This window comes from Bos grunniens, chromosome 27, assembly GCF_055505025.1.
Source record: "Bos grunniens cultivar Pamir isolate PY7600 chromosome 27, Bosgru_T2T1.0, whole genome shotgun sequence".
NCBI lineage: Eukaryota > Metazoa > Chordata > Mammalia > Artiodactyla > Bovidae > Bos > Bos grunniens.
The window spans coordinates 33,858,906-33,880,505 of record NC_141191.1 but is presented as its reverse complement, the minus strand read 5'-3'; the positions used below and the strand labels follow the sequence as shown (position 1 = coordinate 33,880,505).

General features: G+C 39.9%; 1 protein-coding gene across 1 annotated transcript in view; it reads right to left on the bottom strand.

Annotated features, from left to right (window-relative positions):
• Positions 1-2,171: 2,171 nt before the first annotated feature.
• The window catches only part of LOC147343750 (potassium channel subfamily U member 1-like), a 53,691-nt gene continuing 34,262 nt past the window's right edge, over positions 2,172-21,600 (bottom strand). The window contains exons 8-11 of the mRNA XM_086380420.1: positions 14,861-14,966; positions 10,736-10,888; positions 2,642-2,754; positions 2,172-2,250 (exon numbers count right to left, since the gene is read on the bottom strand). Of these exons, the coding sequence (XP_086236546.1) occupies positions 2,172-2,250; positions 2,642-2,754; positions 10,736-10,888; positions 14,861-14,966 (451 nt within the window). The remainder of the gene's footprint in view (positions 2,251-2,641; positions 2,755-10,735; positions 10,889-14,860; positions 14,967-21,600) is intronic.

The window sequence follows — 21,600 nt, the reverse complement described above, 5'->3', positions numbered from 1 at the left end:
AACTGGGATCTGATCCAGCTTTACCGCTTACCAGGTGATAAATTATTCCCCAAGACAGACTCTGAGGATTACCCAGGGCTTTTGCCCATCCTAGAGCCTACTCAAGTGTATCAATTAGAAAAGAAAATAAAAAGTGAGGAGAGATAGGTTTCCCCTAGTTTTTCAATATACTTGCCTAAAGTGCAGCACTGAGTTGCCCTGCTTTTATTCTGTGTAATGACTGGGTGGATTTAGCACAGCTAGGTGACCAGAAGAGCTCCAATCACGTAAGTGCCCAGACTGAGTTCAGAGTCTCCTTTGCCCCTTGGGTGTGGTGCAAGCTTGGGAAAACTATTTACCTTTTCTTAGCTCCTCCTCCTTAAAATGGAGCAAATAATTGTACCCTTCTTACAGCGTTGTTGTGAGGATTCGGGAGTTCATGTAAGTGAAATGCTTAAAGTAGTGTTGCTCAGGAACCAGCAATCATGTAAGACTGCTACTACCAATATCTTTGCCAAATCAGGATTTTATTCTTTTGATGCAACTCTGATTCTTTCAAGAGAAACCAGTTAAATCTATGTCAGAGCAGGTGTCTCTCTCCTTGGGGGTAGATGTCTGCTAGGAAATAAACAGCATCAGAACTTCTTGAATATACATGAAACTTAGCTGCTCACTCATGTTTCTGGTCCACAGTGTCCTAACAGTCACCCTAATAAAGTTGATAGAAATCTGGGATGTTAAACGTGGAAACGGTATTAAGAGCATTTGGCCCAGTCATTTCTGACTGCCAGTGAACAAAAATGACTGTATTATGGAGATTCAAAACCAAATCACAGATTTGGGTTTTATAAGTGGTATTTTTGAATTCTATGTCTATTTTTCAGAAGTGGGGTTTTGAATTCTCTGTCTTTAAAACTTTGCAAATAATTCTGATGTATAATCCCAGTCGTTGAAGGCCAAAGATGTTAAAACCTGATCAGATGTTAAAACCCTGATCAAGCTTCAGGCTGCTCTGAAACTCAAACTACCTTCCCTGTGAAGTAAGACACCAACTTCTTCACTCTCATCTATTTCCAGCAGAAAGGGAACTTGGACATGGGTTTAGATTTTGAAATTTTCATGAGCATGGTGGAATTGTTAAATAAAATGTAGCAGCCAGAGGATACCAGTCTTCACTCTCCTTAAGGACTTGCTTTGTGACATACCCTGCTGAGTCCTTTCCCTCAGATACCTTCTACACTCTTTGTACATGACACATTATTCCTTCTTTCTAACTTTTCAGATACTTATCCTGATATCATTCAAATTACTGAACTTTTGAGGGTTTCCTATGATTCTAGGTTCCTGGTAATGTTAGTCTTAGAGCTGGAAGTGATCCTAGGAATTCATTTGCGTGACATCCTCATTTTACAGGTGATGGACACTTCTCCAAGGCCACTGATCTGGCAAATCAGAGCCAGGTTCTGAACCTAGTCTATTGATTACAATTTAATTCAGAATTAAAGGAAGTTTTCCACTAAAAAAAAAAAATACAAACAAGCCGCATGTTTCTTGTTTCCCATTCCACTTAAGCCCCACTTTTTCTTGTTTTCCAGCATCTTTTATCTCTAAATCATTGTGGCTGATTCTGGATTTTCTTTTTTTATTGTATGATCACTTCTTATACTTCTTATATTATCCTATGCATTTTCAGGAAATTCTTATGGAAATGCTAATAAGGGTATCTTTTTCTTTCATCTACCTGATCAATAGCAAACTTTGCCCCATAGGTCAGTCAAATCCCCATTTTTTTTTCATATTTTTCAGATTAGTTTCTAAGGCTTTCTAAGGTTTGTGGGAACACTTTGATCACAAATAATTCTATTTCATGGTGTGATCTATGGTCAAGCCTTACAAGATCTGGGAATATATTAAGAGGAACAGATCTGAGAAGGTGATCTTGTCGTCTCTCTCTCCTGATCATGAAAGACACTGGGGCAAGACCACCGCAACAGAGGCAAAGCCTTTGCCCACCCACTAGGGTAACCTTTCGAACCCCAGTGTTCATAGACAGTATCAAAGGCACCACAGCTGCCTGGGTGCCCGAGAGGCCAGCTCTCACCACAGGGCCACAAGCTTAGTTACGGCTGTGTCTCTGCCGAAATCGTAATCTTTAAAGAGTGTCCTCAAAGAATCTGAAGAGGTTTGAAGCCTCACTGATACCAGTAACCGTGGCAGGCGGACTTGTACTCGATGGCGATCAGCATGAGGTGCATCTTTGTGAAGCAGAGCCTGGAGAGAAGACGAGGAGGGGTGAGGTGAGACAGGAGAGCAGAGCACCCGCTCACAGTGATGGGGGGCCGGGTGCTGTGCTGGGCTCTGCGCCCGGGGGGACACCGCCCCTCGGCAGGGGGAGGGCCTCTCAAACAGGAAACGTTCTCTGAACATTTGGACATTGGCGGAGAGTGAGTCCACCCTGCAGTAACTCACAGCCAGGGAGCCAACTGGGACAGCCATGAACCTGTCCCGCACGGACTGTAACCCCCAGCCCAGGCGGCAGATGCTCTGACTTACTCATCCTTAGGCCTTCGGAGCCTGCCACCAAGCCTACAGCGAGCCCTCCGTGAGCTTTGGGGAAAGAGCGCGTGGCACGAAACCGAGGAGAGGTTTTCCCTTCACTTACTGGCAAGCGTCAGGAAAGGTCATCCCAGCAAAGTCATTGGAGAGACGTTGCGTCAGGATTTTGTTCTTCAGGCCGTTGCAGAAAAGCTGCTGCCAGGGCTCGTGAGGACAGATCTGGAACACACAGCCAGGCCACGGGAAGCAGGGTGACGTGGAGTTCAGGGTCTACTAGCTCAAGCTGCGTGTTCTGCCCAGTACCAAACCAGTACCCACTGGCATTCAGGTCCCAGGAAGGACACTTGTCAGGACTTCCCAGGTGGTCCAGGAGTTCAAACTTCTCCTTCCAAAGCAGGGGGTGCAGATTTGATCCCTGGTCAGGGAGCTAGGATCCCACATGACTTGTAGCCAAAAAAACCAACACATAAACAACAGAAGCAACAGTGTAACAAACTCAGTAAAGATTTTAAAGTAGTCCATATAAAACATTTTTTTTTAATGAAAAGAAAGGAGCTTTGTCCTCATGATTAACTGGACAAATGTCAAAGGAAGAACTAAAACTCCATCGTACATCTCAATGACTCTGATAACGAAGAGGAAGCATCATGATTTACTCATGCTTCCTGCTAGAAATGAATTCTTCTTCCAGTTATTTCAGCAGGTAGACTGGTTTTTGAGTCAGGAACAACAAGATGGGAAGGGGAATGTGCACTCTAACTTATCTCCTCCTAGATATGGCTGTTTAAGATTATTAAAAAAAATATTAGTTTCCTAGTCACTGACTAATCATATACCACAAGGATGAAAATATCAATGACTTCTGCTCAGAATCAGAACCCTTCTTGGTTCTAATAAACTCAAAAAGCCGTCCCAATGCTTGGACATGACAATGTAAAAATCAAGAACAGCGGCAGGTTTCTAGACAAAGGGGAATGTGATGGAAGGATTTCTCTCTCAGAAAAAGCTAAATGCTGCTCTCTTCTGTGCAAGACCCCCGGGATTCTGTTTTTCTCTCTTTGCGTCATCCTCTTCTTCCTCCCTCTGCAGCCATGAGAATCATCATCACGCTGCTCTGAGCAGGACAGGCCCCTTAAAGCTCAGAATCTCCCATGAAGCCTAGAATTTCTAGGAACTGTGAAACACTTTGGTGCTGGAGAGTTAAGGCCAGCCCAGAAACATGCCTCAGATGGCCATCTTGTGGTTCAGGAAGAAAAAAAAAAAAAACAAACAGATGAACAAAAAAATTCTGCCCTGCTAAAAAGGACCACTTCTTTCTAGCATACCTTATCCGAGTCCCAAGCTGCAGGCTCTCCTGCATTTTCCCATTTTCTTTTTTAAAAATTACCATTATTACTGGCTTCACTGGGTCTTCACTGTGGTGCCTGAGCTCTCTCTAGTGGGTGCGTGAGGGTCTCTACTTTTAGTGCACAGGCACAGCATTGGGGGTCTTAGTTCCCTGACCAGGGACTGAACCCGAATCCGCTGCATTGGAAGACGGATTCTTAACCACTGGACCACCAGGAAGTCCCCTCCCACTTTCTTAAAATCCTTAATTGAGGAAGGCTCACCTCCTTGGGCAGTTCAGGCCATGATTTAAGTCCTCATTGACTACAGAACCTGGCTTAGTGCTGCCAACCCAAAGGTTCCAGCTTATGCAATAAAGTAAAACTCTGATGGCTTGGCAGGTACAGAATCTGCCTGCAGTGCAAGAGACATGAGATGCGGGTTTGATCCCTGGGTCAGGAATATCTCCTAGAGGAAGAAAGGGCAACCCACTCCAGTATTCTTGCCTGGAAAATCCCATGGACAGAGGAGGCTGGTGGGCTACAGTCCATGGGGTCACAAAGAGTTGGACACAACTGAGCACATGGCTCAAAAAATAACCATAGACATGAGGATTTCTTGTATCATTTTTTTTTAAATCAGAAAAAGAAACAGGAAGACAAGACAGATTTGGGATTTAGATAGTAGACTCAGGGAGTTCAAGTAAGTCAGTTGGATTAAATCTAATCCAAGTTTAAGTTTAAGGCAATGCTCTGTGCTTAGAACCAACCAGAAATGCTGCTCAGACTTCAATTTCTCACCATATATTCAATATAGATCAGTAGAGTCAGAATATGTGGCACTGACCCAAGGCTTTCTAATCTGACTGCTCAGAAGTTTTACAAATATTAACTCAATACCTGGGAAAAATCAGGTCACAAGTAGAATGCGTGCTAAGTTGCTTCAGTCATGCCCAAGTCTTTGCAACCCCATGGACTTGCAGCCCTCCAGGCTCTTCTGTCCATGGGATTCTCCAGGCAAAAATACTGGAGTGGGTTGCCATTCCCTTCTTGCCGTGATCTTCCCAACCCAGGGATCGAACCCACGTCTTTTATGTCTCCTGCGTTGCAGATGGATTCTTCACCACTAGCGCCACCTGGGAAGCCTACGATCAGATTGAAGTGAAGTGAAGTGAAGTCGCTCAGTCGTGTCCGACTCTTCGAGACCCTGTGGACTGTAGCCCACCAGGCTCTTCCATCCATGGGATTCTCCAGGCAAGAATACTGGAGTGGGTTGCCATTTCCTTCTCCAGGAGATCTTCTCAACCCAGGGATCGAACCCAGGTCTCCTGCATTGCAGGCAGACACTTTAACCTCTGAGCCACCAGGGATTAGCAAGTCTTATTTTACAGATGCAGAAACTGTCAGAGAAAGTTTAAATGCCTTATCCGAGCAAAGTAGTCCCTAAGACAGTGGCATCCTGACCATTAAATCTAAGTTAATAGGTTTAATTAATTTAAGTTAATAATTAATTGAATTAATTTTAGTTAATTAAGTTAATTAATTACAGAATCTAAAGCACCAGAGCAGAGTACAACATGAGAAAATTTTGCCCTGACTCTGACCAGTTTAGAATTCCTGAAAGGGGGTTTCAGACTTCAACTCCCTGATCAACAGATGATCATGACCCCGAGTCTCTCTTAATTCCTAGCTTCCAGAAGCCACTGTATGAATACTGACAGGTGCCCATCATCACTGAGGAGGTTCCAACTTAGACAAACAGTAGGAAAAACCAACAACAAACAAGGACAGAAAACAAAGCCACAACAGGGCAGGTTGTACATCTGTACCGTCTGTATTTCCACGAAGGAGACAAAGTCGTCATGTAGTGTTCTCACTCTCGTTTCTCCAGACACGGAGAGTAAAATCACAGTCATCACAACAGATACTGAGTTAACTCTTGCTTTTCTAAACTTATAATGCACAGGCGGAGACAATGTCCTCCCCAGCCACTTTCTGGGTCACACACAGTGACCGCTAAGTGAACGTTAAAGTTTGTTCGCTGTAGCATCACCAAGGCTCATGCTGACTGCCTGACGGCCGGTTCTACTTCTCTGTACATGCGTGTGTTACCCGTCAAGTCGCTTCAGTCATGTCGGACTCTTTTCGACCTTTTGGACTGTAGCCCACCAGGCTCCTCTGTCAATGGGATTCTCCAGGCAAGAACACTGGGATGGGTACCATGCCCTCTTCCAGGGGATCTTCCCATGCGGGGATCAAACCCGCATCTCTTTCGTCTCCTGCATTGGCAGGCGGGTTCTTTACCACTAGCGCCATCTGGGAAGCCTCATCTCCTTGTATTCACAGAAGGAATTCTGTGGTTGCCAGTGAGCATTTTGCTGGCCAGACTATCTTTTGAATCTTTCACTTCTTTTGCTTTTTCTTTACAGTATTGGAGAAGGGACCAGAAAAGGAATGCCAGTTTTTTAAACATTTATTTGAAAAAAGGAAATAAAGTGCAAAGAGAAGTCATAAAGAAAATTGAGCATAAGAAAAGTCAAATGTGGATGCATAATTAGATGGAGAGAAAGGTCACTCTCTGGAGAAACTTTGAGTTTTCCAGACCCAGCTGAGCGTTAAGAATATCTTTCCTGGAAGTGCTTCATGGGGATGGCATTTGGAAGGCCATGCTATGTGCTATCATATTTCATCCTGGTGGTCCACTGAGCCACTTAATTTGTCTCAAGCAAAGGTATCAAAAGACCTGATGTAGGAGACTGGGAGTAGATATCCAACAGCCAGAGGCACATGGTACAGTAGTAAGACTGTAAGTCAGACAATTTTCTGTCTGTTACTCATTAACTTATCATACAGTCAACTAGTTAGCTTCCACAACTGGGATACTCCCTTGAAATACTGAGAGAAACTTCAGGTCAGTTCAGTTCAGTCACTTAGCCCTGTCCAACTCTTTGCGACCCTTTGGACTGCAGCACGCCAGGCCTCGCTGTCCATCACCAGCTCCCAGAGCTCAACCTTATGTCCATTGAGTCGGTGATGCCATCCAACCATCTCATCCTCTGTCATACCTGTCTCCTCCTGCCTTCAATCTTTCCCAGAATCATGTCTTTTCCAATGAGTCAGTTCTTTGCATCAGGTGGCCAAAGTATTGAGGCTCCAGCTTCATCATCAGTCCTTCCAATGAACATTCAGGATTGCTTTCCTTTAGGATTGATTGGTTGGATCTCCTTGTAGTTCAAGGGGCTCTCAAGAGTCTTCTCCAGCACCACAGCTCAAAAGCATTAATTCTTTGGCACTTGATTTTCTTTAGGTTCCAACTCTCACATCCATACATGACCATTGGAAAAACTATAGCTTTGACTAGAGGGACCTCTGATGGGCAAAGTAATGTCTCTGCCTTTTAATATGTTGTCTAGGTTGGTCATATCTTTCTTCTAAGGAGCAAGTGTCTTTTAATTTCATGGCTGAAGTCACCATCTGCAGTCATTCTGGAGCCCAAGAAAATAAAGTCTGTCACTGTTTCCACTGTTTCCCCATCTATTGGCTATGAAGTGATGGGATCAGATACTATGATCTTCATTTTCTGAATGTAGAGTTTTAAGGAAGCTTTTTCAGTCTTCTCTTTCACCTCATCAAGAGGCTCTTTAGTTCCTCTTCACTTTCTGCCATAAGGGTGGTATCATCTGCATATCTGAGATTATTGATATTTCTCCTGGCAATCTTGATTCCAGCTTGTGCTTCATCCAGCCTGGCATTTCCCACGGTGTACTCTGCATATAAGTTAAATAAGCAGGGGGTCAACATAGAGCCTTGACGTACTCCTTTCCCAATTTGAAACAAGTCTGTTGTTCCATGTCCAGTTCTAACTGTTGCTTCCTGACCTGCATACAGATTTCTCAAGAGGCAGGTCAGGTGGTCTGGTATTCCCATCTCTTTCAGAATTTTCCACAATTTCTTGTGATCCACACAGTCAAAGGCTTTGGTATAGTCAATAAAACAAAAGTTGATGTTTTTCTGGAATTCTCTTGCTTTTTTGATGATCCAATGGACGTTGGCAATTTGATCTCTGGTTCCTCTGCCTTTTCTAAATCCAGCTTGAACATCTGGAAGTTCTTGGTTCATGTACTATTGAAGCCTATCTTGGAGAATTTTGAGCATTACTTTGCTAGCATGTGAGATGAATGCAATTGTGCAGTAGTTTGAACATTCTTTGGCATTGCCTTTCTTTGGGATTGGAATGAAAACTAACATTTTCCAGTCCTGTGGCCATGGCTGAGTTTTCCAAATTTGCTGGTATATTGAGTGCAGCACTTTCACAACATTATCTTTTAGGATTTGAAATAGCTCAGCTGGAATTCCATCACCTTCACTAGCTTTGTTCATTGTGATGCTGCCTAAGGTTCACCTGACTTCACATTCTAGGATGTCTGGCTCTAGGTGAGTGATCACACCATGATGGTTATCTGGGTCATGAGGATCTTTTTTGTATAGTTCTCCACGTATTCTTGCCCCCTCTTCTTAATATCTTTTGCTTCTGTGAGGTCCATACTTTTTCTGTCCTTTATTGTGCCCATCTTTGCATAAAATATTCCCTTAGTATCTCTAATTTTTTTTAAGAGATCTCTAGTCTTGTCCATTCTATTGTTTTCCTCTATTTCTTTCCACTGATCGCTGAGGAAGGCTTTCTTATCTCTCCTTGCTATTCTTTGGAACTCTGCATTCAGATGGGTTTATCTTTCCTTTTCTCCTTTGCCTTTCGCTTCTCTTCTTTGCCCAGGTGTTTGTAAGGTCTCCTCAGACAAGCATTTTGCCTTTTTGCATTTGTTTTTCTTGGGGGTGGTCTTAATCACTGCCTCTTGTACAGTGTCATGAACCTCTGTTCATAGTTCTTCAGGCACTCTGTCTATCAGACCTAATCCATTGAGTCTATTTGTCACTTCCATTGTATAATCATAAGGGATTTTATTTAGGTCATACCTAAATGGTCTGGTGGTTTTCCATAGTTTCTTCAATTTATGTCTGAATTTTGCAATAAGGAGTTCATGATCTGAGCCACAGTCAGCTCCTAGTCTTGTTTATGCTGACTGTATAGGGCTTCTCCATCTTTGGCTACAAAGAATATTATCAATCTGATTTCAGTATTGACCATCTGGAGATGTCCATGTGTAGAGTCTTCTCTTGTGTTGTTGGAAGAGGGTGTTTGCTACGACCAGTGCGATCTCTTGACAAAACTCTGTTAGCTTTTGCTTCATTTTGTACTCCAAGGCCAAACTTGCCTATTACTCCAGGTGTCTCTTGACTTCCTACTTTTGTATTCCAGTCCCCTATGATGAACAGGGCATCTTTTTTGGTTTTTAGTTCTATAAGGTCTTGTAGGTCTTCATAGAACTGTTCAACTTCAGCTTCTTCGGCACTAGTGGTTGGGGTGTCGAGTTGGATTACTGTGATACTGAATGGTTTGCTTTGGAAATGAACAGAGATAATTCTGTCATTTTTGAGATTGCACCTAAGTACTGCCTTTTGGAGTCGTTTGTTGACTATGAGGTCTACTCTATTTCTTCTAAGGAATTCTTGCTCATGGTAGTACATGTTATGGTAATCTGAATTAAATTTGCCCATTCCTGTCTATTTTAGTTCACTGATTCCTAAAATGTTGATGTTCACACTTGCCATCTCCTGTTTGACCACTTCCAGTTTATCTCAGGTTCCTATGCAATATTGTTCTTTACAGCATCGGACTTTACTTCCATCACCAGTCGCATCCACAACTGGGCATTGTTTTCACTTTGGCTCCATCTCTTCATTCTTTCTGGAGTTATTTCTCCACTCTCTTCCAGTAGCATATTGGGCACCAATCTACCTGGGAAGTTTATCTTTCAGTGTCAGTCTTTTTGCCTTTTCATACTGTTCATGGGGTTCTCAAGGCAAGAATACTGAAGTGGTTTGCCATTCCCTTCTCCAGTGGACCATGTTTGGTCAGAACTCTCCACCATGACCTGTCCATCTTGGGTGGCCCTACATGGCATGGCTCAGAATTTCACTGAGTTAGACAAGGCTGTGGTCCGTGTGATCAGTTTGTTTAGTTTTCTGTGACTAAAACATCATGTATTTAAAATGTATGACACACAGTATACATTCAACACGTGGCTACTCTTATTATTACTGCATAGAATGCCCCAAAGTAATCTGCAAAATTAAATTTTAATGATTATTTGTATAATTATTTCTCTGATGAAAATAATTATTTATTATTGTCCATTACTTTGTATTTAACTTATATGTTAATATATGAAATCTCCACTAATAAGTTTTATTTTCTATTTCTACCTTCAGTAACTCAAAGTGCTTCTACATTTATAAATACATTTAGTTTCATAACATCATGGAGTGCAAGGAGGAAGCAGAGTTATGGTTTTTATTTCGCAAGTAAATATTTTTAGGTAAGGGCTTCCCCAGTGGCTCAGCAGCAAAGAATCCATCTGTCGATGCAGGAGACGCAGGTTTGATCCCTGGGTCAGGAAGATCCCCTGGGTAAGGAAATGGCAACCCACTCCAGGATTCTTGTCTGGAGAGTCCCATGGACAGAGGGGCCTGGTGGCTACAGTCCGTGGGGCGGCAAAAAAAGAGTCAGACATGACATAGTGACTAAACAACAATAATAATTCTTGGGAAAGACTCAGGTAAACAACTTCTTTAAGGTCAGTGTGGTGCCTGGGACTTCAATCCACATCTCTCAATCCCTTCTCAGCTTAAGTAGAAGCCAAATCTCACTTCTCAGGGCCTTCTTGCTTTCCTCAATTTTTATTTTCTATATCTGATCCTACATTTAGGAGGACATGGGGACAGAGCCAAGATTCAACATCAGTTTACAAGGTTACCTTCTTGTTTTGCTCAACAAATAGAGACGTCAGGAAGGTACACAAGCCTGGCACCAAGCAGCCCTGGGCGATGAATCCAAGCTTTAGTTCAGCAAAGCAGATGATGTTGTCGCCAGCGTTCCAGTTCCAGCTGGGGATCTTTGGCAGAAAGGCCTGTTTCAGGGTAGAAAGTAAGAGAAACAGTCTCATGGACACAGAAAACAAGCTAGTAACAAGCTAGTGGCTATCAGTGGGTAAAGGGAGGGAATGACAAGACAGGGGCAGGGAATTCTCTTAATACCAACTGCTACATACAAAGTAGATAAGCAAGGATATGCTGTATGGCAGAGTGAAATATAGCCATTATTCTGAAATAACTTTAAATGGAGTATAATCCATAAAAATTTTGAATTACTACATCATTTCACAACATATACAAATATTGAATACTGTACACCAGAAACCAAAATGACATTTTACATCAACTGTTCTTCAACAAAACAAAGTATTGCTGTCTATTTCTCCCTTTAGATTTCTTCACATTTGCTTTATAAATTTAGGTCCTCCTATGTTGGTGTCATAAATAATTACAAAAGTTATATCTTCTTGCTGGATTGACTCCTTTATCATATGTAATGCTCTTCTTTTAATCTGATTAAAGTCTTTGTTTTAAAGTCTATCTTGTCTGATACAGGTACAGCTTCTTCGGATTTATTTTGTTCTCCAACAGCACGTAATGTATTTTTCCATCCCCTCATTTTCATTATTTCATCCCCTCATTTCATTCATGCATCCCCTCATTTCACACATTGTCTTGTGTGTGTCCTTATTTCCCCTTTTCATTAGTTTTTTTTCTGAGGTTTAATCTTATTCTTTTCTTTGAAACATAGTCCTCTGTTTCTTCCTTTTATTTGACTCTCTGTGTCGGTTTCTATAAATCAGATAAAATAGCCATCTCTCCTAGTCCTGAATGAGTGGACTTGTGCAGTAGATGAATCTCATTGTTCAACCCTGCCCTAGCCCTTGGCTGTCTCTTAAACCTTTGTCACTGCCCAACCTGACTACTTATTTTAGTGGCTCTCAATATTTAAGGCTGTGTCAAGACCTGTCGGTGACCCGAACGGAAGGATCTGAGTCAGCATCTAAATTCAGGATGACCGGATTCCAGACCATCAGGCAGCTTTTAAAGTATATAAACATAACTCTTGCCAAATTGACATTTTTATGTGATTAATAATCTTAATGAGATTCCCAATTTCACGTACAACTGGCAAAAACCTTTTGTGTGTAGACCCACTAGAAAATAGTAAGTTCATATATTACTTGGAGGAACTAAGGTTCACCTAGGTCTGTAGACCAAAATAGGAGGAGACTGAACAGGCTATAATGTTGCAATACCTTGTTATGGGACTGAAGTATCTGTATGATGATCCTGGTGTTAGGGTAATAGTTCTTGATAGAAAGCACCCTACATAAACAACAAATATTCTCATTAGTGATGTGCCATGTCTAACATCTTTGTAATATAATTCAATTCAAAGTTAAACTGATGTGTGCATAAGTACAGGAAAAGCACATATTACAAAGTTCTTTGTTATGATCTTTAATAGCATACATGTGGAAGAATACTATGATTTTAGTGACTTAGCAAATTATATCTATGGTAAGGCCAGCTCTTGGTATTAATAGCTGTGGTCATCTGGGACCAATTCTTGAGGAGGAATTTTCATACATTGTAGCTTTCAAACTCAAACACATTAATTAAAAAAAAAATAGGGACCGAATTGCTGTCTATCATTGAAGTAGCTCATAGACTGTCTAACACAACTTTCTCAAAATAACTTTTACAAAATAAGAAACTAAGATCCTTCTCATATTTACTGCATAGCTGTTCCTTGCTTTTTGTAGAGTAACCTTCAGCTATATACATTTATTTTGCTCTGAGCACCAACAGGTTGTCTGGATTAGGTTCAATGGCATTGCATTTAAATCTGTTACCACAAATTAAGCTCTTGCTCATGGATAGTTCAGTTCAGGATGGTAACACTACCCATAGCCATCTTGAAAATACAGCCAAAAGTCAAAAGTGCACCATACTGAACCACACACAACCTTTCACTAAGACTCCTAGAAAAAAAACCCAGTAAATAAAGTCTCTGAATAAGGTTCACAAATCACACGTGCTATCTTTATTTTTGAGATGACGTTAGTGAGAAAGGCGCTATCTGAACAGTTTATCAGTTATCTGTATGTTTGCTTTTTAAATTTACACAGCTGTTATTCATATAAAACTACAGGAAAGTAAGTGGAAAAGCACATCAACATACAGGAAACTCTATTTTGACTTCCTTTTTTCATACATCTGCTGTCTCTGGGGGCAAAAAATAAGGCAGAAACCTGGAATATGATGACTCCTCTGTGCTATGATAGATGACACCTGTTTAGTCCTATGGACTGGGCTTTATTTTAAAGGAGAGAAAATAAAGACCAGAATCTGAGCATATAAGACATAGCACCGGCTTCTTACCTCATAATGTTTGAAGAGTCTTCAGCATGTGAATCACTGCATAGGGGGTTGGCTATGATCAGGCATGCTTCTGCAGAGTCCACCTATTCTTCAAGATGAAATGGCAGTCACCTTGTTAATTGCATGGGCCATGCTTGCCTGTTCCCATTTGGGCTTTTCTTAGGGTTCTGTTACCTGGTGCATGCTCAGTCACCCAGTCGTGTCTTGACTCTTTGCAACCCTGTGGATGGTAGCCCTCAAGGCTCCTCTGTCCATGGAACTTCCCAGGCCAGAATAGTGGAGTAGGTGGCCCTGGAGTAGAAGATCCCTACTCCAGGGATCTTCCCGAACCCGGAACTGAACTTGCATATCGCATATCTCCTGCATAGCAGGTAGATTCTTTATCACTGAGCCACCTTGACAGCCCATGGTTTTGTCATAGAATTCCAATGAGAGAGAGAGCGCACTCGAGAAGGACTGGTGATAAGGATACCTGAGAGAGGCACCTTAGATGAACAGGGTCCCTGACACAGATGCAGATTGCTTTAAAATGGGAATAGTGCATAGTGATATTTTTCCTATCATCCAAAAACATCAATTTATGAGCAGTGATGAGCAATAAGACCTTTTAAGCAATTGCATGAGCAATAAGACCTTTTAAGCAATTGTCTTTCAGTTTAGCAAAAAAATAAATAAATAAATACTGAAGAGGTTCTTATCCCAAGTTGCAGGAAGGAGAAAGATTATTTTGCCTGTGTCAGTTTTTGCTTCACTTCTTTGTGTTGACTCTGTAAATCTCTGCTTTAAAAACTGAAGCTTTTGGTATATACGATTCTGTGAAACCTAAAACATGAAAGGATGCTGGCCTTGGCCTTAAATGAAAGATATCTGGAGGGTTTGTATCTGTCTTAATCTCAGCCTAAATGGGATCTCTGCTATCTTCATTCATGCCCTTTCTATGAGAGGACATATCAGTGTGTTTAAGAGAAGTTGGTGAAAGCTGACAGACTCCTAGAAATCTGTCATCTGGTAAGAATCCTACTTGGATAGAAAGATCTAACAGACTTCTGCTATCCACAACTTTTCCAGATCTATTAGAACAATAAAATAAAACTGCTGTAGACAGAGATTTCAGTGAAATAAAAATTTAAATGTAAGTGTATGTAAACAGTGAGGTCAACTTGGTATTTGTCAAGAAGGATTTGAAGGCCAATTGCTAACATTTCCTCTACGATCAGTAAGTTGAAGAAGTTGTATTTACTCCAGTTAAGAGTCTGGAGTAATACCTTTGGGAAGACCAACACACTATCATCTTAATTGTTGTAGCTTAGGCACCCCACTCCAGTACTCTTGCCTGGAAAATCCCATGGACGGAGGAGCCTGGTGGACTGCAGTTCATTGGGTCGCTAGAGTCGGACACGACTGAGCGACTTCACTTTCACTTTTCACTTTCATGCATTGGAGAAGGAAATGGCAACCCACTCCAGTGTTCTTGCCTGGAGAACCCCAGGGACGGGGGAGCCTGGTGGGCTGCGGTCTATGGGGTCGCACAGGGTCAAACACAACTGAAGCGACTTAGCAGCAGCAGCAGCAGCAGCAGCAGCAGGGAAATGACAAGGAGGAAAAGAACTAGATCTTACCGCAACTCGCCTCAGATCCTCCCACTTGAGTGCAGACCCAGAAATGAAGGTTGTATAGGCCATGTGGTGCTTAAATATGGTTTCCAATTCCAACGAAGGAGAGACCCTGGACACAGGATGCCGTGCCAAAGACGGAAAAAGAAGAGTGGCTTCGGTTTAGAGACCATTATATTATTTAGTGCATTTAATAAAAACCCTAATACTCTTGGAAAATATACATCTTCCATTACTAATCCCCATGCTCAGGTGATGTTGATACCATTAGCCTAATTCTAGGAATGGGTCTTGAGCTCAGGTACATCAATCATAGTGACGTGAAAAGATACAAATGGATTAATACAAAAAAAAAAAAAGAATTACTAAGAACAAGGAAGTTCAGGATCAAATGAGAATATTTCAATTATTCAAAAAGACATAGCATTTTAAAACAACTAAATAAAATAGTTTCTAAATATGTAAACATTTAAACAAAATTGGAGACACAAATAGATGAATCTGCCACTGTAATAAAGTATCTCAATGCATCTTCTCAATTATTGATGGATCAAAGGGGAAAATGATAATTGTTTGATATTTATAAATTCTGCAAACAACTTTAGAACGTTTTTCATTTTTGTTGAGGCAAAATTGACAATTAAAATTGTAAAATATTTAGTGAATCTGCCTGCAGTGTGGGAGACCTGAGTTTGATCCCTGGGTTGGGAAGATCCCCTGAAGACGGGAAAGGGTACCCACTCCAGTATTCTGGCCTGGAGAATTCCATGGACTGTACAGTCTGTGGGGTCGCAAAGAGTCAGATACAATTGAGCAACTTTCACTTTTTCACTTTAGTGTATGACATGATTTGATAGATGTATATACTGTGAAAGACTCCTCCCACTGAGTTAATTAACACATCGATCACACCTCACGCATTCACCTTTTGCGGGGGTGATGACATTTAAATTCTACTCTCTTAGCAAATTTCAATTATACAATAGTGTTATCAACTATGATCACCATGTTTTATGTTAGATCCTCAGACTTTATTCATCTGTACCCTTTTACCAAATCTCTCCCTATTTCTCCCAATTCCCAACCCTTGGCAAACCATCTCTCCATTTTGTTTATGTAAGGGTGACTTTTTTTTAGATTTCAGATGTAAGTGATAACATGTTCTAATTTAACAATATGGATGAATGGAAGATTAATATACAAAAGTCAATTTTTTTTTATACCAAAAGCAAACAACTAGAAAATACAATTAATAAGACACTGTTTCCAATAGTATCAGAAAATATTAATTACCTATAAAATGTCATATACATTTATTACAATATAAATATGTAAAATTATATAATATATAATAAACATCAGCAAGCTAGGAGATTTTGCAATATTATTAAGAAACACTAATTGAGAACTACATAAATAGATAACCATAAGTTATCTTAGAGTTAGAAATAGAAGTCAGAGTTAGAAATTGTAACACAAAGAAGTAAATTTTGAGTCAAAAATGCAATGAGATTCTCATCAATTTTTGCAGTTTTTCATAGTTCATGATAAAATGATTATAAAAATTATATGGAAGATAAAGGGCCAAGAAGAGCTTGTCAATTATTGAATAAAGATAAGCAAGGAGGAAAAACTTGCCCTAAGATATGTAAGGATTAATTATGAGCCTTAGTAATTAAAAAAGTATAGTATTAACGCAGTGACAGATAAACTTATTAAAAAAAAAAACAAAAACAGAAGAGATCTATTCAACTGGCAGCATGTCAAATCAGTGAGGGGAAAAGGATTCATTCAAAAACTAGCATTGATAAAATCGGTGTCTATGGAAAAAGATGAAATTTTATTCATGTGTCATGTCACACAAAAAGCACATTGCTGTAGAATTAGGAATTTAAAACAAAAAAAGAAAATCCAAAATTCTTTATAGGAAATGCAGTTAATTATCTTATTTAAAGGGACTTCCCTGGTGGTCCAATGGCTAAAACTCCGAGCTCCTGACGCAAGAGGCCTGGGTTTGATCCCTTGTCAGGGAACTAGATCCTACATGCGGCAACTAAGAGCTCACATGCTGCAACTAAAAAGACCCCTAATGCTGCGACTAAGGTCTGGTGCAGCCAAATAAATAAATAAAAATAAATATTTTAAACATCTTTTAAATACTGGGATAGGGAAAAATTCTAAGCAAAAACTAAAAAGTTTTTAAATATAGTTGAAAATATTGAAAATATGAACTATAATATTAAAACCTTTTGAATATCAAAAGACATCTAATACTCTGAGAAAAGACAAGTTACAAACTGGAAGAATATGGCTACAGTTCACATCATTGATGAAGAATTAGTGTCAGAATATTTTAAGCTCTCCTAGAAATTATGTGGAGAAGGCAATGGCACCCTACTCCAGTACTCTTGCCTGGAGGATCCCATGGATGCAGGAGCCTGGTAGGCTGCAGTCCATGGGGTTGCGAGGAGTCGGACACGACTGAGCGACTTCCCTTTCATTTTTCACTTTCATGCATTGGAGAAGGAAATGGCAACCCACTCCAGTGTTCTTGCCTGGAGAATCCCAGGAACAGAGGAACCTGGTGGGTTGCTGTCTATGGGGTCGCACAGAGTCGGACACGACTGAAGCGACTTAGCAGCAGTAGCAGTAGCAGAAATTAAGTAAGAAAACCCCCACCAACAATCCAGTAAGAAAATGGGCAAAACGCATGGATAGGCATTTCACAGAAAGATGAAACACATATGGGTAATGAACATGAAGAGAAACTATACTCTTCGTGATAAGGGGCGTGTAAATCAAAACCGCAATGAGATTCCATTTTACATTGATTGCATTGCAAAGATGAAAAAGTATGACCATGTCAACTGTTAGAAAAAAGCACAGATGTTTAGATACACAAAGTCCCTTACACATTGCCAGTAAGCTTCAAACATGGTGTAAACACCTGGCAAAACATGCTATTATCTCCTAAAATGAACATTCACATTTTTTTATACCATTAAACCTCCACCACTCCTCCCCCCATACACATAGACACTCTTGCACAGATCCACCAAGAGCCATATACAGGCCATGTTAATAACAAAACTACTTCCAACAGAAAAATCTAGAAACAACTCAAATCAGACCAAGAGTGGATAAATAAAGTTTACTCTGTCAATGAAATCTTATAACAATGAAACAAAAAAGTAAAAGTGTTAGTTGCTCAGTCGTGTCCGACTTTTTGCAACCCTATGGACTATAGCCCTCCAGACTCCTCTGTCCATGGAATTCTCCAGGCAAGAATACTGGAGTGGGTAGCCATTCCCTTCTTCAAACACCAATTAACTATAGCAACACTCAGAAATATGAGTGTATCTTAGAAATATAAAATAAGGAGAGTCTAAGTACTACAATATTTCATGGGTGAGATCCTCCTTCTGCAAAGGTAAATATATTTAAACATTTTAAAGAGTATATATAAATGTAATAAAACTACAGGAGAGATAAAGAATGATAATAATGATGGACAAAAAACAGAGCAGGATGAAATGTGGGAAAGACCATATAGTTAGATATAGATTGTGTCCTAAATTTTGTCTTGATGGTGACTTCATACATGCTGTGCTGGGCTGTCGTTTGAGTTGTGGCAACTCTTTGCAACCCTATGGACTGTAACCTGCCAGGCTCCTCTATTCATGGGGATTCTCCAGGCAAGAATACTGGAGTGGGTTGCCATGCCCTTCTCCATGGGATCTTCCTGACCCAGGATCGAACCCACATCTCTTATGTCTCCTGCATTGGTGGGGGGTTCTTTACCACTAGCAGCACCTAGGAAGCCTGGTGAGTTCATGTACTGGGCTTAGAACATTATTAAAATGAACTAATCAGAAAATTAAATAACCACAATGTGCTTATGTGTAAGTCAGTTACTAAGGCTGTTGTAAGAATTATGATAAATCCAATTCCAATTTCTCAACACCAAGAAAGAAAACTAAATCTGATCATGTCATCCCTCTGCTCAAAATCACCAAGAATTCAGAACTGACTTGGAGAAAAGACAACTTCCTTAAAGCCAAATCCTTACGATACACTATATAACACTTTTATCATCTGGCCCACTACCAACTGCAGTATTTTGAAATTCTCTGAGTAAAAGAGAATTATCAATCCTCTTGACTAAAACTTCCTTTGTTCCCTTAAAACATATGTGGACAAGTGAGAGCTTTGCATATTCCCATATATTAAATATCACTAGAGCTGGAACTTCTGTTTCTAGGAACAGTAAATTAGGTAACTTCAGCCAGTCTTCTACTGAGGATATATAAAAATAAAAATACTAGATGAAATATGAAAACATCTCCTAATAAATCATAAGAGATAAAACCAGACCATGAATAATTACCAGGCCAAAATTGAGAACAAATCAAGGTCTTAGAGGTTAAGTCTGGTTTTGTTTTTCTTTTTTTTCCGCCCCCTGAAAGCACTGAGTAATTCAGAAGAAGCACTAACCAAAATGAGCTAACATATATAGCTGATTCATTTTGCTGTAAAGTAGAAACTAATGCAGCATTGTAAAGCAACTATACGCCAATAAAATTAATTTTAAAAATTCCTATAAATGAAAAAGAATAAATAAGTAAAATAAACATGTGAACCATGCCATCACTATGCTAAAGGTCAGCTGGTGGTATCACAGGGCAACAGCTCTGCTGATGTACAAAATGAAGAGTTTGATAACGCCTCCAAATTTTAACCTGGCATAACTGAAGTATGGAGACATAGAAGTGTAAAAGTGAATAAGCTAGTTTTCAGATAGACTTCCATCCTTAGCTTGTCGCCTGCATAGTACAAAGAACCTCAAGCCTTGAATTTGGATTTATGTGGTCTTGAGACAGAAGTGCCCCATTGTACTTGGAAGAAGTAAAGAAATACCCTTTCTGTAAGAATGTAATATTTTTCTAGGCCACAAGTTATCTACATATATTTTTTAACATAAGAGTCAGCACATAATCTATGATAAGAAAGCAGGCACAAAAAACAAGATACTATGTGTAACATCCAGTAAAAATAACTGACAATAAAAACCAAAGACTTATTGACAAGTACACAGTATTGATACTATGTATAAAATAGGTAACTAACAAGAACATACTCTATAGCACAGGGAGCACTACTAAATGCACTGTGGTGATCTGAACCGGAAGTCCAAAAGGAAGCGGATATATGTACATATATAGCTGATTCATTTGCTGTAAAGTAGAAACTAACGCAGCATTGTAAAGCAGCTATATGCCAATAAAATTAATTTTAAAAATTCCTATAAGATTGAAAAATAATAAATAAATAAAATAAACGTGTGAAACATGCTATCACCATGCTAAAGGTCAGCTGGAAAAAAAAAATAAAGACTCTAGGCATCAAATTACTACACACAAATTACAACATAATTATATTTATTTTATTGAAATAAATGATAAGCCTGGAACACAAGAATCTAAAAACAGAATATCTGAACAGAACCAAATAGAAACTCTAGAAAACTAAAAAATACAATAACTGAAATGAAAAACTCAATGAGTGAATTTATAAACTGATTAAACACAAAGAGAGAAGTAGTAAACTGGAAGGTAGGTCAGAATAAATTATCCAGAACGTAATACCAAGATACAAAAAAGAAGGGAAATATAAAAAAGAAGATAAGAAATACATTTGGTACAGTGAAGAAAAAGGACTCATGCACGTAAAATTGAATCCCCAGGAAAGGAGGATGAAGAACATAGTGACAAGGGCAATATTTGAAGAAATAATTGAGAATCTGCCAAAAATGGTGGAAAACACTGATCTGGAGACTCAGAAAGATTCATGAATACCAAGCACAATCAGTTCAGTTCAGTCACTCAGTCGTGTCTGACTCTTTGCAACTCCATGGACTGCAGCACGTCAGGCCTCCCTGTCCATCACCAACTCCCGCAGTTTACTCAAACTCATGTCCAAGCACAATAAATTATCAGAAATTCAAATCTACACACATCATAGTCAAAGTATAACATACTTTCATATTAAGTACTACATATAATCTTTTATGAATCTACCTGCAATACTGGAGACCCTGGTTTGATCCCTGGGTCAGGAAGACCCCCTGGAGAAGGAATAGGCTACCCACTCCAATATTCTTGGGCTTCTCTGGTAGCTCAGATTGTAAAGAATGCACCTGTGATGTACAAGACCTAGGTTTGATCTCTGGGTAGGGAAGATCCCCTGGAAAGGGAAAGGCTACCCACTCCAGTATTCTTGCCTGGAGAATTCCACAGACAGAGGAGCCTGACAGGCTGCAGTCCATGGGGTTGCAAAGAGTTGGTCACAACTGAGTGACTTTCACTTTCACTATGGTCTTTTGAGAAGAAAATTCATTAAAGATCATTGAACAGACTTCTTAATAGCAATAACAAAACCAGGAAATCAACAGAATAATACTTCATGGTTCTCCAAGATGAAAGGTAGCAGTTTAAGACCCTATATTCATAAAATCATCTTTAAGAATGAGAAAAAAATCAAGATGTCTTTACATTTAAATAACAGAATTTGTTACTGGCAGATCTATATTTAATTCAGGATAAAAATGAGAGGGGAAAAGCATAATGGAAACCAATATGAAGAAGAATATGTATATATACGTATAACTTAATCACCTTGCTGTACACCAGAAACTAATACAATGCTATCAATCAACTACACTCCAATTTTTTAAAAAAGGGGCAGGA